The 18,130-nt window shown below is 38.4% G+C and overlaps 2 protein-coding genes across 3 annotated transcripts in view; both read left to right on the top strand.

The window, feature by feature from the left end:
* LOC122009856 overlaps positions 1-18,130 on the top strand; it is a 93,928-nt gene that overhangs the window by 56,688 nt on the left and 19,110 nt on the right. The gene's annotated exons all lie outside the window — the stretch shown is intronic.
* LOC122009857 lies at positions 662-2,868 on the top strand. Its single transcript, XM_042566170.1, has 2 exons — positions 662-2,281; positions 2,368-2,868. The coding sequence occupies exons 1-2, from the start codon at positions 765-767 to the stop codon at positions 2,786-2,788; spliced, it is 1,938 nt and encodes a 645-aa protein (XP_042422104.1). The 5' UTR covers positions 662-764; the 3' UTR covers positions 2,789-2,868.

Here is an 18,130-nt window from a genome sequence, read left to right on the forward strand (position 1 = left end):
TATTTGGCCTATATGAATATGACGTTGTTGGTATGAGAGCAGTAGGTGTTGTTGGAGGTTTTAAACACTGGTCAATATATGACCACTGATGCAATGGAAATGTAAATGTATTAACATTATTAGCTCTTGTCTTTGTAATCAATGTTGTCAAAATCGCGAGTCGGAACGTAGAATTGCACGATTCTACGCGTTTTTGGTGGCCTTCCGTGTTGCGTGCCCAGGCGGAAGCGGAATCGGGTGGAATCGTGCAGAATCGCGTGGAAGCGTAGCGGAAATCGTAGACTCGTAAGAGTCCAACTATTCTACGCGAAATGTCCGCTGGTTTTCCAAGACCGAAAGGTCGATCGCAAAGACCGGAAGGTCGATCGTAGCAATCGATCAAACACGGGTCCAAGAAACCCTAACTTTCCTAAGTCGCGTCGTGAGCCATCGTCGCCGCAACTGCTGTGCTTCGTTCTTCTTCAGCAACCATCGTCTCCTTCACGTACGCGTCTGTCTCCTCCTCCCTGTGCGTCCGGTGTGCATCGATCGGCACTGTGACTGACTTCGATTAAAGGTACGCCACCATCCGCCTTTGTCCCTTCTCCATCTATCTCATCTGTGGGTCTCTGTTCTTTACTTCTTTGGCCGTCTCTGTCCCGTTTGCATCTCTGAAGGCTGTTGGCCACGTCTGTGGTTCGCGAGCTGCTGTTGCAGAGTTGCAGTGTCGTTGGTGAAGCTGAAGCTGCGTGGTGGTGTTCTTGTTTTTCTTTAATTTCACAAAAATGAGTAGAGAAGCTAGTGTTGGTGGGTCTGGTGAAGCAAGCTCCAATAGTGGTGCAGCCACTCCAAGCGTAGCTTCCACAACTAGTGGAACTTCAGATTCCAAAAGATTGGCAGTGAATGCTCCTGGAAATAGATCTGATCCAGGTTGGAAACATGGAATTGCAATTGATGAAAATCCAAAGAAAGTGCAATGCAAATATTGTCAAAAGGTGATAAATGGAGGGATTTATAGACTCAAGCATCATTTGGTAGGAACACAAAAGGATGTTGGAGCATGCAAGGCTGTTAGTGATGATGTAAGGAAGGAAATGTGGAAAATTGTATCCTCATTGCAAGAAAATTTAATAAAGAGGGCAAAGGAGATTGAAGGAAGATCAAGTGATTCAAGTCCTCTTGGCCAATATGAAGATGAGGAGGTGGAGGGTGCAAAAAGACAAAGGCGAGAAATTGCAAAGAATCCTGCTGATCTATTCAAGAAAAGGGGTGTGAGTAGTCAAACTACCATCAATGGCATTTTCAAGAAGAATTTGAGGGAGGAAGCTTGCCAAGGGATTGCCTCTTTTTTCTACAATAATGCTATACCTTTTCATGTGGCAAAAAGTGATGAATTCAAGAAGATGCTAGACTTGGTTGCAAGACATGGTATTGGCTTTAAGCCTCCATCCTACCATGAGATTAGAGTCAAGTATTTGAAACAACAAGTTGATTGCACCAAAGAAGTTATAGAGCAGCACAAAGCATTTTGGAAGAAAATGGGATGCACAATTATGACTGATGGGTGGACAGATAAGAGGAGGAGGACTATATTAAACTTCTTGGTTAATAGTCCTATGGGAACCATTTTTTTGAAGTCAATTGATGCATCTGATATATCTAAAACAGCTGACAAGATTTTCAAGTTGATGGATGAAATTGTTGAAGAAGTTGGTGAAGAGAATGTAGTGCAAATTGTCACAGACAATGCAGCAAACTACAAAGCAGCCGGGGAGATGTTGATGGGGAAGAGAAAGAGGCTATATTGGACGCCTTGTGCAGCTCATTGCATCGATTTAATGTTGGAGGATTTTGAAAAAAAGATACCAATACATAAAGAGACAATTGCACGAGGTAAAAAGATCACAACTTACATCTATTCAAGGACTGCGCTTATTTCTCTATTGCATCATTTTACCAAAGAAAAGGATTTGATTAGACCAGCCACTACTCGTTTTGCCACATCTTACTTGACTTTGGGTTGCTTGAATGACAATAAGGGAGCATTGATTAGAATGTTTACATCCAAAGAATGGAAATCTAGTCAATTTGCAAAGACTAAAGATGGAAAGGTTATTGAAAATGTGGTAATGGATAAGGACTTCTGGAAAAGCATTATTACATGCTTGAGGAGTGCTTATCCTTTGATCAAAGTCCTTCGTTTGGTAGACTCAGATGAGAAGCCTGCCATGGGGTTCATTTATGAGGAAATGGACAGGGCCAAAGAAAAGATACAAGCTGCCTTTAATGGTATTAAGAAAAGGTAACTTAATTTATTACTAATTATTAAATACTCGTATAAATTTATAATTTCTTGGAAACTAATTCAAATTTTTTCTCACTCTTTAGTTACTTGCCTCTATGGGAAATTATAGATGCAAGATGGGATAATCAACTACATCGGCCTTTGCATGCTGCGGGCTATTACCTTAACCCTCAATTTCATTACAGTCCTAATTTTAAAGCTGACTTTGAAGTGAAAAGAGGAATATATGATTGTCTACAAAGGATGGTTGAAAGTATGGAAGAAGTAAAGAAGATTGATGCTCAACTGGAAGACTTCAAATATCGAAAGAAATTCTTTGGTAGTGCAGTGGCCACTTGTGGAATTGAAACCAAAACTCCAGCACAATGGTGGGAATCATATGGTTATGAACATCCTAAGTTGCAAAAGTTTGCTATTCGTGTTTTGAGCTTGACATGCAACTCATCTGGCTGTGAGAGGAATTGGAGTGCATTTGAGATGGTATTGCATTTCATTCTTGAATGAAATTACCTAGTTGTATGTGATTATATGAGTATGTGTTAATTGATTTTGTTATTATTTAGGTCCACACTAAGAGAAGAAATCGTTTGAAGGCAAAAACGATGAATGACGTAGTCTTTGTGATGGCTAATTCAAAATTAGCCAAGAAGAAGGAATTGAGGAAAGTCAATGACTATAGCATTGATGACCTAGCTTCTGATGATGATTGGATTGTGGATGATAGTGAAAATTTAGATTTGGATGCTTCAAATGAAGATTTGGTTCCATTTGAAGAAGTACCTAGTAGTGGAGCACCTCATGATGATTTGGAGCTGCCTAGTTATGATGATGATGAAGTTGAAGAAGGTGGAGATGCCATGGAGGATGCTGGAGATGAAGAACACATGGAGGATGATTATGAATTCATGAATTTATGAAACTTAGAACTTGACTATTATTTTTCATGTTGTAAACTTATATGCTATCTAAAATTTGTGACTTATGACTTATTTTATGTGTGGATTGTAGAAGACCTTATAAATGTTTAGTTTAATCAAATGTTTAATGTGTTTTTGAGGTTATTAATCTTATCTATGTTATTTTCTATGAGTATATATATATATTTATATATAATTTTACATTTTGGTAGAAACTTACGATTCGTGTTACGATACTACGAGTTTACGATTCTACAACTCCCTTCCGTTTCAACGTAGAATCTCGATTTTGACAACCTTGTTTGTAATAATTCAATGTACGGGTGCTATACATTGTTATCCAAGTACTAAGTATCTACTACATTATGTAGCAGTTACTACAATATATTGTTAACCACATGAAATTTTTTTTTAATTTTATTATTCTCATTTTGTATCGTAAGTGTATCGTAGAAGCATGACTGATATATTCAAGTGGACTAATGCATACTTGAACAAGCACGCGACCTCATGAACTGACGTCCACGCTGGAGCAGCTACGTTGTGGCAGACAGAAACACCATTGTAGGAACTTAATTACCCTTCCAATATTAACACTTCCGGGAGAAGTCGGTGGTAATAATTTTAACTTACGTTAAGGTGTAGCAGTTACTAGTCTGTAACTAGACCAACACAGACCACGCCCGTCTGTATATTTATTGGAGGTGTCAAGGTTTGTAAAAATTTATTTCCAAACTATATTTCTAAGATGTTAATTGTACGAAATAGTGTGTTCGACCGTTGGGCGTTGGCTACTTCAAAGTGTAGCAGCTATTCGGCCGGAACTGCGACAGAGTGTCGCATCATCTCATAACAAGCTACCAGAATGCAGAAAGTGTAGCAGCTATTAGGTCCACGTTGTAGCAGCTATAACATTATAGCTGTTACACCAATGTAGCAACGGATGGGGCCGGAGAAATGTAAATCTACTTAAGGTGATGATATTGCAGTTATTGCTGACAAAAAACTTATAACTTATTGTTGTAGCAATTACAGTTGTAACAAGTTACAAGTACTGCCAACTATCTGATGTCATTACTCTGATTTCTGTGAGGTATCTGGAAAAGGCGAAAAGCATACTAATTGTTTCCTTGTATATATTATGTAGGAGAGTAGATGCTACAAAGAGAATCTGAATCGACAGTAACCAATACACGAGTTGCATATCCATATAGGGGGTAGCTGCTACAATGTCTAGAAGCTAATTCGAATTAAATGCTAAAGAAATCAGCAGCTCACGGTCGGTGCCTTCTCCGAAAATGTGTAGCAGCTAATCTATAGAAACTTCTACTGAGTGTATCAGCTAAGCTATAGAAACTGCTTCTCCCATCTTAAGTTCGACCGTCGGGACCGTCGCAGCTCCCCCCAACCTCACTGCGACATCTTGTTTCCGCCTTCGATTCTTCGACTTTTGTAAGTTATTTTGACTCTTCACTTTGGGAATAGGGTTACGACGGTAAGGGTTCAGATGAAATATTTTTGCCTTTTAGATTATCGTACTTATATCTTCGATCATATAACCATTTCCGCAATCTAATATTTTAACATAATTAGTCTTCATCATTGATTGTAATTCATACCTACAATCGGTCCTAAATATGTCATCCTCTAGCAATGACAGACACCTCTGAGGGTCCTCACCTATACAATCCCCAAGTGGGGGAAGATCGAAAACCACAGATTGGGATGGAATTTCCATCATTGGAGGAGGCCTTCGCGTTCTATAATCAATATGCACGTGAATCCGTCTTTAGTGCAAGATTAGGCAACAGTAAGAAGAATAAGCGGACAAATGAAGTTGGATGGAAACAATTTGTATGCTTTAAAGAAGGATATACAGATGAAAAACGGAAAAAAGTTGCTCAAGTTGACAGTGTAAAGGAAAGAGCACGTGGGGAAGTCACTCTCAACACCTTCGAAGGTGCATTTGCTCCGCTAACATCGCCATGTTTCTGAAGCCAAGAAAGTTTTGACGCAGCAGTTTGCAGAAGCTAATATCCCAACTTGTCAACAAGTCCGATTATTGGAGATAGATTCCGGAGGCCTTGAGTTTCTAGGTTGCACGGAACGGGATATTAAAAACTTTGAGAGAGAGTTAAGGGATGAACAAAAGGGAATTGACGCTGAAACACTGATTCAGTTTTTTGCGACTGAGAAAGAGAAGAATTCCGCCTTTTTCTATGCTTATGAGATTGATTCAACAGGAAGATTCACTAGGTGTTTCTGGGCGGATCATGTATCAAGGAGGGCATACAGTGTCTTTGGTGATGCTGTTGTATTTGATACAACCTATAACACCAACAAATATGGGTTGATTTTTACACCCTTCAAAGGAGTTAATCATCATCATCAGAGCATCGTATTCGGTTGTGCATTTTTAAGTGATGAGAAAACTGAGTCGTTTGTTTGGTTGCTTACAAAGTTCATTGAAGCAATGCCTAAAGGTCCACCAACTGTGATTATCACCGATCAAGATCCAGCGTTGACGAAGGCCATTGGCCAGGTTTTACCTCAAACAGTGCATCGGTATTGTTTGTGGCACATACTCAATAAATTTCAAGATAAATTACCCCTCTTGACTTTTCGCAACTACTATCAAACGATAAAGGATGTAATTGTTAACTCCTCATCTCCAGCCGAATTTGAGAAGACATGGGAAGAAGTTATCAGGTGTTCTGGATTGGAGAACAATGATTGGTTAACATTGATGTATGAAATAAGACAAAGGTGGGTCCCATTATTTTTTAACCATGTTTTTTCTGCTGGAATGTCAAGCAATCAGCGATCTGAAAGCTCACATTCATTTTTCAAGAAGTATGTATCACATAAGAACTCATTGATGGATTTTATCACATGTTTTAATAGAGCATTGCGACACCAACGACACAATGAGTTAGTTGCCGACCATATTGATATGGTCGAGCAACCTAAGATTAAGACAAACTGGCCTATGGAATATCAAATGGTCAGGGTGTACACAAAAAAAAATGGTTGGACTTTCAAAGTGAAATGACTGTGAGTCATGGTTATTATGTGCAACAAGCATCTATGGTTGGTGATTTAGTGGGTTACCATGTCATGAATTTTCAAAGTAGTTCATCTGCAAAGCCAAGGGTCCTCACACATGACAAACTTGCAGACTACATATCGTGTAGTTGTAGTAAATTTGAATTTGAGGGTATTCCATATAGGCATATGTTAGCATTTTTTCGTATCAACCAAGTGTTTCTACTGCCTGATAAGTACATACTCAACCGATGGACAAGAAATGCCAAGGTGGGGGCAATCTATGACTTTGGTGCGCAAACTTCCATCGACACTCCAGATGCGAAGTTGATGGCAAGACACTCTAGGCTATCCTATAAAGCTTCAGTAGTTATTGATGTTGCATCTTTAACTGATGAGGGGACAAACATGTTGGATGATCAATTCGATTGTATATACAATAAACTTCAAGATCTTAACATTAGCAGTAAAAATGACAACCAAAGTCAAAGAAACCAAAGCATCGATGGGGGCCCTCTATTGTTGACCCTTCTTTGGTCAGGGCAAAGGGGTGTGGAAAACGATTGAAATCGTCAAAAGAGGCAATAACCTCAAAAGCGAGGCTATGTCGTGGATACGGTCACCAAGGTGTCTCACACGACAAGCGCAATTGTCCTTTACTGCGGCAGAGGTATGCGTCCATTAGTTATCGCCTTAGATCATACATATTTAGCTGCGCATATCAATTTATATCATCCAAAAACAATATAGTAAATAACTATACGATTTCTAGATCAAATGCTACAGAGAAGGATAATACCAACGACGACGAATCGTATGAAGAAGATTTGGCATCTATAGCTGGTATAATCATGTTTTTGTGTACCTATATGACTCAATCTGGACACATATTTATCTTATAATTTTTGCACTAATCTTGTAGGGTCTAACACCTTGCCCTTTCCGTTCTGAGGATAGGTACTACCACTCTCTAGTCTCTAAGTTGAAGAGAGTAATACAGACGATCCTAGAGGTATTGAACATTGTGCAAAATATATCTGAACATGCCCTCGAAATGTAAATGTTTTGACATTACTTTCTCAGGTAATTATATTAGTGAAATGTATGGGTGCTATAACGTGTTATCCTCGTACTAAGTAGCTACTACATTTTGTAGCGGCAACTACCATATATTACTCTATTTGTAAACACCGGATTAAGTTATTGTTGCACATATCATTGATCCATCATTTCCACATGGAGCGCATATTAGCTGCTACACTATATGGCAATTAGTGAGGAGTAGCTGATATACGATGTAGAATCTAATTTGGTGACGTGACGTGATCTACTAAGGCTACACCGGTCACACGTATTAATACCAAATATATTTATACTCATTAAGAGCTGCTACACGAGGTAGCATGCTGCTACAACGTTTGACAGTTTTACTAGCGGTAAGCACTACACACATACATCCAATAGATTATAATTTACTGAAACATGGAAGTTACTTACAAACTTTTTAAAGGTACATAAAACAATAATAAAGAAATACAAATTTGGGTAAATGCAACAAGTTGTGGAAGCTACATGTATATGTAAATGCTACAATGTGTGGCAGTTATTAGTCATAGTAGCTGCTACAACGCTTTGCAAACCAAAGGGATTCCGATGCAGCATCATATATCACTTTTTTCAGCGCCTTTAAGCAATATGATATACAACTACAAACAGGTTTAGCAAGTTATTAGTCTAGGAAGCTGTTACATCGTGTAGCAGTAAACTATAACACATGGCCCTGCAGAAGCATAAAAAATTTTAAATCAAATGTATATACATGTTCCAATCATCCTGTAGCAGGAAAGGCGCTGAAAGAGCGAAAAGTCATACATCAAAAATAATTTTTCAATCAAGTTGATATGCACAATATGAAAACTATGGCTAAAGTGTAGTGTTAATCTATGCTAGAAAGTAGAGGGGCTAGAAATCCGACTAACCAAGTCAGCTGCTACAAGGTGTGACAGCTTCATGCACAGCTTTCTCCCCATGAAGCTGCTACACCTTGTAGCAGCAAAATGAAAGTCCACCGGAGAGCAGGCGGTTGGTGCAGCGACCTTTCACTTTCCCTGCAGGGGCCCAAGTGGTCAGCCGGACGACCTTCGAAGAAGACGAGGGAGACGGAGGGAGCGAAGGAGAGAGAATTCCAATCAATCTGTAGCAGAAAAGATGCTGAAGCAGTGAAAATTTTTTTTAAGAATAATTTTTGAATCGGATTGATAAAGACAATATGAAAACTATGGGTACCGAGTACGTTAATTTCTGCTAGAAAATATCAAGGTAGCTGCTACAAGGTGTGACAGCTTCATGCACAGTTAACTGCTACACGTTGTAGTAGCTTCCTCCCCATGATGCTGCTACACCTTGTAGCAGCAAAATGAAGCATAAGTCCTTCCGACATTCTACCACGACCAGTCCAAGTCATATCCTACAAGCACGGTTTCATCAGTCGTAGTAGTTGATGCAACGGTTAGAAATGGGAGCAAAGCCACGGTGTATCTTTATACAATTATTACAACTATTTTTATACTGATTTCACAAGGTAATAACGGTGTGGATTAAGAAATTAAATTGGAGTGAGGTGGTAGGATCTCACAGTAGACCTGCGATTGAAGACGCCGGAGCAACTTTCCGGCAGGGAGCGCGAGGGACGAGTTTCGACGGAGGGATTGAGGGAAGGGGGCGAGCGGCGAGCCAGACAAAAAATATTGAACTTTCCAGAGAAGCGTCAGGTCGCCTGGAGGACGGACGCCGGAGGGGACCGGGAGCGAGGGAGAGAGAGTGGCGAGGGAGAGGGAGGGAGAGAGAGAGAGCGGCGAGGGAGATTTTATTTTTGGTAATAAGCGCCGCTGAAATTTTGAACAAAGGCGAGAAAGGGAGAGAGTAACTTTTGTGGATTATTTTATTTGTAGTGAAATCGAGCTGGCGGTGCCACGTCTGCACGTCGTTCACGGTCGTGCACAAAGCGTCGCCCAGCATAACATTTCTCTACACTATATAATGTTATATATTATATACTAGTGTTCTATATTAATAAACTGTTATTATATACAAAATTATATAATTAATATATCTGTTAACTTATATAAATTATTGTTAACAAATATAATATATCAGTTACATAACATTAATAATAATTTTTTGATTAATCGATATAGTAACAATTATATATATAATAAATTATTAGAACGTTATAGAATAAATTATCAATTATATTGCTGATTAATTATCAATTATATAATAAAAGTCAACAATTAACTGATTTGACCATATTGCACTATGTATCAGTTATTTTATAACTCAAGAAATTCTTTCTACCTTTGCTTCACGTGGAAATATAAATGGAAGAATTACAAGGATATTTAGAAGAAGATAGATCTCGGCAACAACAGTTTCTATATCCACTTCTCTTTCAAGAATATATTTACGTATTTGCTTATGATCATGGGTTAAATAGTTCAATTTTTTATGAACCCCAAAACTCCTTGGGTTATGACAATAAATTTAGTTCAGTACTTGTGAAACGTTTAATTATTCGAATGTATCAAAAAAATTATTTGATTTATTCGGTTAATGATTTTTACTAAAATATATTTATTGGGCATAATAATTATTTTTATTTTCATTTGTTTAGATGGAGTATATATTAATGCTATTATACAATTATAATTGTTATTATATGTTGTTAATCAAATTGATTAATAAATATTATATCATATTAATTCCTTTAACATCTTATATTTATATAAGAGTGACAATATTTATATTTTTTAATTATTATAATATATTTATAATGATATATTATTGATATAATTAATTATTAATTAGATAATTTTAAGTATTAATTGGATAATTTTGGGTATTAATTAATAATTAATAATTATTATATTAGTATGTTGGTGAAATGGATTTATTTGTCATAAATTCTTTCATTTTTTGATAACTTTTTAATGATGCATCTGTAGACAAATTATCTTTGAGGCATGCATAGAGTAGAGAATCGATTTCATTGATAATGTTTACATTGTGATATGATTGAATATGGCGGTGGGGTTACATGCTTGAGCAACATCTAGTAGGTGGATATTTAGATGATTTTGTGTCTAAAGTTCTCTCAAGAAATATGTCATGCAATGCAGGAACTTGTTACTAAAAAAAAGTCAAAGTACGAATAACGACTACGTGAAGATTTTAATAGACAAACTTTTAGAGAACATAATGTTGAATTTGAAGGTTGTGGTGGTATAACAAAATGACTAATTATTTCTAGTATAAGCAACAAATGGAGTATAATAATGACATAGGTAGTGCTAGTTGAAGTGATGTAACAAATTCACCAATGAAGAACAAGTATTTGTAGTACCTCATCATGAGAGGGTATTGGTTGTTTTTTTTTTTCTTCTTTTTGTGGGTTGAAAACGTGTAGTTGATATTGATGACCTTCCCAGACTAGGCTAGCAAGCTATACTAGGATTGATGATGCCTACATAACAAAGAAGTCAATTAACTAAAGTATTTTTTTTTTAATTTTAATCAAATTCCTCTAAATGCAGGAAACAATATCTACTATTGTACCATGATATCAAACATTCAAAAGTTTGGTTCTCATGTTCCATCTCCAACTGTATGAAATTGTTGGTTCATACCTAATCAAGTGTAGGAGATCAAGACACGAATATGATTGTGCAAGAAACAATAAGACCTATGTAAGGTTATGTTGATGTATGATATAGCTAGATATGACCTTCATGTATGAACATTATTAACTTTCTACTATATTATAATATTATACTAGAAAGGTGATATTTCACAAATCTAATGATTACATATATCATCTAATAGATAGTGTAGTTCAAGATATATATGTAGAAGATATAATGCATGTTGTTATAGCAATGATGCCAATTTCAAGAGGGATGAAGAATTGTTACAGCAAGACCTAATGTTGTTGTGGAAATCATGCACCACGCATTACATTGATTTGATGATGATGGACATTGGTAAACTTGATATAATGAAGAAAATAGTAAACAAAGGGTAATTGTTAATAAAATCCAATTATAATCTTCATTGGGTTCATTAATCGATAGATTAATTACGGAATTTATTAACAAAGACATCTTATAGCTAGAAGCAACTAGATTTGTGAGAAGTGAGTCTCTAGAAACTAGAGAGGAGGGTCGCCTTGGCTGTTGCCGGTCAACCGGCTAGCCTCTGGGCTAGTGCGGAAGAGTGAGAAGCTACACCGACGGAGCTGCAACAACCTTCACCAGAGTGAGGAGAGGCAGCGCGACACTGCTTCACCAAAGCAGTGCGGTGCTGTGCTGCTGCATGCAGTGTTGTCTTCTTAGCAGTGCTGCGGGTGTGCAATGCAACAAGGAGAGGTGTTCCAATCACCGGGGCTGCGGAAGCTAAAGCGGTCGACATGCGGTAGATAGCTGGGGAGCAGTGTGGAGAGGAGCAGACCAGAGAGCTTTGAGCGTGTGGGGCAAGTTGTGGCATGGAGTGTGCAACACCAGTGTAGAGTTTCAACGTCCAAACCACCCTTTGACAGAGTTGCCTCCTTTTTAAGATGATCATCGGAGCAAGGAGCAAGGAGCAAGGAGCAAGGACCCTTACAAAGACAATAGTTGGTAGGAAGCTACTGTGGAAGGTACAGGGCAGAAGCTTCCTTTGGTCAGCTTTTCTGCTTTTGGTGGGTGCACAGTCTCTGCTGTCCACACAGCATCTTTCTGCTTCTGGGCAAGCCATGGCCAGAAGCAGAAGGAAACCTGCTAGAGGACAGAGCAGTGGCCAACCACAGGCCACAAATGGTATCCCACAGCAGCAAGCGGATGCTGGCACTGGACACACCCAGCTAGAGGCTAACCTGGCGGACAGAGCACATGGAACCACAAACATCTGCACGAGTGGCGGTGCAACCAAGTGTGCTAGAGGTTGACATAGTTGTAGGGTAAAACTATTATGTTCAACAGATGATAAGGCTGCTGATGGAGTCCTGAAGGCTGAAGGAACTGAGGAAATGACACAACTCAGCACCACAAGATGGGGCTAATGTCGACCAGGCTGAGCAAGGAGGGGCTGCTGCTGGACAGGCTGAGCAAGGCAGGGCAAACGCCGGACAGGCTGAACAGCAAAAAAGATGGGCGAATCTATTCCGCGACAACCGCAAGGCGACCATGGCAACTCCATTACATCAGTTCGAGCGTACGGGGGAACGTTTGAAGCTGGATTTTGATGATATTGACACGGTAGAACACTCTCTAGGATTTTGCCTTGTAGGTTGTTTCATGGGGCGGAATCCAGGGGGAGCGGGAGTAGTGTGGATAGCGGATCGATGGAGGGCACCATATAAATTCTACATGCACAAGAGTGGATGGACTGTTTTCAAATTTGAGAATGCTGCGGACAGAGATCGAATACTAGCAGGAGGACCATACTTTGCATTTGGGATTCCGCTGTTTCTGAAGCTTATGCCGAGCTCTTTCTTGTTTGATGAGGATGGCCGGTTCATCCCTGCTTGGATCCAAATACACGGTTTGCCCCCTGACTGTTGGACTCCGAGAGTTCTTAGTTTGATTGGTTCGGAGGTCGGCAGGCCTCTATACACGGACAAGTTGATACGGGCTATAGAATGTGTTACTTACGTAAGACTATTGATCGAGGTGGATATGGAGGGTATGCAAATTGACATGGTGTCGATCACGCTTCCAATGGAAGTGCTTGTAAACTTAGAGGTTAAGTTTGAGACAATGGTGGAATTTTGTGATGGTTGTAGACGCAATGGTCACTCTAAGAATTGTTGGGCTGTATAAAACGATACACTAAGGGCCATAAGGCAGTCTACATAGGGCAGTCGACAATCGATATCACATGGACGGCAGAGCGCATGGCCGCGCGTGAGTAGACACAGCAAACACGACAACACCATGGACCAAGGGATCCAGTGCATGGTGTAAAGGGAGGAGCTAGGCCAGAGCGGAGCTGAGAATGGTGATAGGAGCTTACCGCCCAAGCAGACTAGGGCAGAGGGTGGAGCTAGACTATCGTAGAGCAGAGCTTACAATGGCACAGAGGGCAGAGCAAGTGGCACCTAGAGCGGAGACAATGATACACAGAGTAGAGGCCACGACTTGCTGTGATGGTGCGTAGAGCGGAGGTAATAACATATAGAATGGAGGCAGTGGCTTGCAGTCCGCATAGGATAGTGCGAAGAGAGGAGCCAGTGGTATACAATGCGGAGGCAGTGGCTCAACACTTGCACACTAGTGTAGAGAGTGGAGACGATGACATGCAAGGCGGGGGTAGTGGTGCATAGAGCGGAGGCAATGGCTCTATGCCTGCACAAGCTAGTGCAGCGGAGGCAACCCCCAAACCAATGCACAACAGAGCGGAGGCAATGACTAGGTTAGTGTGCAGCAGAGTGGAGGCAACGCACAACAAAACATGCAACACATGGGTGCGTCAAGCAAAGACACAGAATGGAAGGAAGTGACTATATATGGGTAACGACGGACATGCGGTGTCCGCAATAAAATATGAAGATTGCTAGTTGGAACGCTAGGGGCTTCCACAAGCTCCTAAAATAGAAGGGAGTCCAACATCTCTTTCGTAAGGAGATGCATACCCCATGACCACTCTTTAGGATTATTACTCAAAGTCTTTGGTCAAAACATCACATGTTAAGAGTATGAGACTCTTGTATACATGGATGAGTAATTTTAATCCGCGGAACGAGGAAGTATTACTTGAGCTAGGTGTGACATAGTCAGCCTAGTGGAGGTAAACACAGACCATATCCTGAACCAAGTGAGTATAAGATGAGTGAAAGGAACGAGACATGACTCATTGTAGTTGTTGAAGGGTTCAAAATTAGTTCTGAGATCAACTGTGATTTTTCGGTTAATTGGAGATCATGATATACTACTAGACGCTACTCATGATCGTTCCATAATTAAGTAGTTAATTATGGGCGACAAAGATAAATTAGGAACCTATTGGGATTACACGCACTACGAGTCTCTAAAAGACGTAAAACAAGTTAGATAATAGGATTCTCAGATCAAGAGATAAATGTTTGGTTGGATCATATATAAGATAAATATGAAAATATTTGTCGGAACGGAAGCGTGGATGAGTCACATCTCTTATGAAAGAGTTGAACCCTATTTGGTTTAGTTATGAACCAACTAGATTTAGTTGTGAACCAAACCAAGGGATTAATGAGCTAATTTTTGGATAAGACATAATGGGTTGGATTTAGACTTTCTAATCTAACTCATTAAAGAGACTTTATATTGATATGGTTAAGAGAGAATTAATACACAATTCATTATTATCTTAATTAGGTTTTGGAATCCTAATTATTAGCTTCATTGTTTGAGGCAGTTTGGACTGATTGCAGGGTTGCATCTTAATCACAGTAAATCCAATCTGTTCATGGCTTGAATTGATGACCCCGCAACAAGTAGACTGCTGGAAATCATAGGTTTTCAAAGAAGTTCTTTTCCGTTCCGATACTTGGGCATTCCTCTTGTGGCGGAGAAGTTGTGGATTTGCAATTATGGTCCTTTGACGGAGGCTATCATGTGGAAATTTGCTTCATGACCCAATCAAACTTTATCATATGCGGGCAAACTTGAATTGGTGATGACGGTGTTCCAAGGTATCGAATGCTTTTGACTTTTCATCTTACCAATTCCTTTTGCAGTGATAGACAAGATATATGTTATTTGTCGCTCCTTTGTATGGTCCACCAAGCATCTGACCATCTCTTGGGCTACCATGTGTTTGGCAAAAGACGAAGGGGGGATACGGACTGTGTGATCTCAAGATATGGAATTTTGCACTATTGTCCAAGTCCTTGTGGAACATCCAGTGAAAGGACTCCCTTTGGGTGCAGTGGGCTCATCACCAATACCTCCAATGCATTGACATGTGGGAGTGACAAGCGAAACCATCTGACATCTCCCTCATTAAGAAACCAATCTAAATCCGCCAAACAGTTCAAGGGCTAGTTCTGCTGAGTAAGCTGTGGCAATGCTAGGCTTATTCTTCGATCCAGAATTGTGGCGTGGAGCTGCTACATATGATTGCAGTTTGTCATGTGGTAGCTTGCAAACGACAAAGTGCATTGCTGCAGATTACCGGCTCGAGCAGGTCCCGCATAATGCTATGCCCCTATCTTGCTCGGCTCATTGGGTTCGACAGCTACTAGATCAAAATGTTAATTCAAAATATCCGAACGAATTCAATATCCAATTTCATACCATGAATCTGAATCTATTCTATATAGAATGTAATTCAGATATTCGTATTTTCTTCTTTATACCATGAATCTGAATCTTCGAAAGTAAAAGTCGTTTCATTTAGTACGAGATCGCTTCACACCTCACGATGCTTACAGCTCTCACCTATTGAAGTTCTATTCAAAAACCTCATACGAGAACTTGTATAGAGAAGGATTTCCCGCAAAGTAGCAATTCTTCCATACCAACTTAGCCTATTGGCATAACAACCGGTACACCAGTTGACCCATGTACAGAAGGTTTGAAGGCTAGGATACCAAGCAAGTTAGATCAAAAGCAGCTCATGACCTAGCGAGAAAGCGGTATAGAAACTTGTATAGTAAGGACTCGATAACACTATTGCTCGGTTCTCTGTTCGAAAAAAATGAATATCATAAGTACCAAAGACAAATTGCCGTATATAAGTTGCAAAACCTGCCCACTATGCTAGCGGGCAGACGAGACAGCAGACTACCTTTTTTTCATGTGTTCTGTCATTAATTCTCTGTGGGATAGGGCTCAAAGTTGGCTACACATTGGGCATAGCTTTGGGACAGCAGTAACCTTGTTGGAGACGTTTCAACAACGATATCATGGAGGGAGCATGCTCAACAAAGCTCGTCACTTGGGTGTATCTTGTATGATCTATTTGATTTGACCAATTAGAAATCGATGTCAATATAAAGGGGAGTGCCAAACATTGAGAGAATGTTTAGAAAGGTTTAAATGCATGTCTTTAGATTTTTTAGTGCTCCTCATGTAAGTCCTCGATCAACTTTAATACAATTAACCTTTATTCAAAAATAGAAGCAACTACGTTTACAACTCGCTTAATGGTCATCCCAGAAAAGGATATGTTCACTTTTGAGGTCTATGAAGCCTCTTGGTACTTTAACACTATTGAACGTAGAGAGTTATTAAAAATTATTGTTTTGCTAGATTTTTGGAATATATTATACTTGTTTTTATGGTACTAGAGTCCTTGTACACAATTTTGCACAAGGATGACATGGATAAGAAGTTGTAAATGGAGAATGTCTACCACTTAATTTGCAAGCAAAAGTGAAAATCAAGAGGTGCCTATAATTGCCAACCAAGTTTTAATACTATGTAGATTTTAGCTTATTTTTTTCTTTATTCTCTATCAGAACTACATGAATAGGCGCCTTGGTGCAATCATAAAGTTGTTGTGTGACCTTATCTTCATGGGTTCGAGTCGTGGAAATAACTTTTTGCAATGTAGGGTAGGGTCGTTTACAATAAACTTAATATGATCCAACCCTTCCCCTGGAGTCCGCATTGGAGGAGTTTTGTGCATCAGACTGCCATTTTTTATCATCTATCAAAACTACATCAAATTAATCTTCGATTGTAGTATCTTTGTTTTGGTTCTAAAAAAGAATGTAAGGGTAATATAAAATGACATATATTTGACATTTTTCATAGTCTTTATCTAAAATTTTCTTTTCCCTTCGGTTGTCATATCGTGTAGTGTTATTGCTATATCTTTTTGTTAAATGTTTTTTCTCATTTCTGGTCCTTTGATATATTGTATGTATAAGATGAATATCAATTATTCTATTTTGTAATTAAGGTTTTTTTAAAAACAAACTACTCAGGTCAATTTGAAGGTATACAAAATTTCTAAATTCAAATTTAATTTTATCAAGAAAATACTGAATCCAAAAAATTCAAATTTGAGCCAAATTATATACAAAACTAAGTAAATTTAATTACAAAATTTAAAATTTAATTTAAGCCTATTAAAAAATTCTGTGGCTCCATTTTTCATCCATTCTAATAATTATGGTTATAGTTACTTGAAAAAAAACTAAATGACAAAATTTTGAATTATTTCACTTCATCTAAAAATTTTATTTTGGATTATCAAGAAAAGTACAATAAACAAAGTGAAGTTTAATACTCAAATTTTTTATCAAATGTTTATGAAATAATTTTATATACAATTTCATACAACCATAAAAATATATGTTCATTTCAAATACATCCTTAATAATCAAAAGCTTCAATCTAAAGTTGTTCTAATGTTGCAGAATTCAAAAGTAAAATTTATAGAGGGCCAAGGAAGTCTCATTTTCTCGTTGCTTATTCCAACATTCTACTTACAAAATTTAAATAAGTTATAAATGTAAATTATTAAAAAAATGAAAGAAATATAAAATCTACTAGACTGAGGTGGTTAAATTAATCAATAAATATAGCAGAAGAATAAACACGTACAACTAATCTCATTAATCATTAGGCAAACAATTAATACAATAAAAAGTTGATTACTATTATTATTAATTTAATTAAAGTATTGAAATTGTATCAAGATGATACAATATGGTACTAAAATTCTATGGTTTTAGTCAGAGATCAAACTCCAGCATGGATTGAAATATTAAACATTGTTTTAATCCCACATGGTTAATTGTTGGCTAATAAAGTATAAAAGTGTAAATGTGAGAATTGTTATTTTCTTTGTCTTAAGCATTTGGGTTAGTTATAAATTAATCAACCACTTGTTAGGCATAGGGGCATCTGGGCAGATCATT

Source organism: Zingiber officinale, chromosome 8A (assembly GCF_018446385.1).
Source record: "Zingiber officinale cultivar Zhangliang chromosome 8A, Zo_v1.1, whole genome shotgun sequence".
Classification (NCBI taxonomy): domain Eukaryota; kingdom Viridiplantae; phylum Streptophyta; class Magnoliopsida; order Zingiberales; family Zingiberaceae; genus Zingiber; species Zingiber officinale.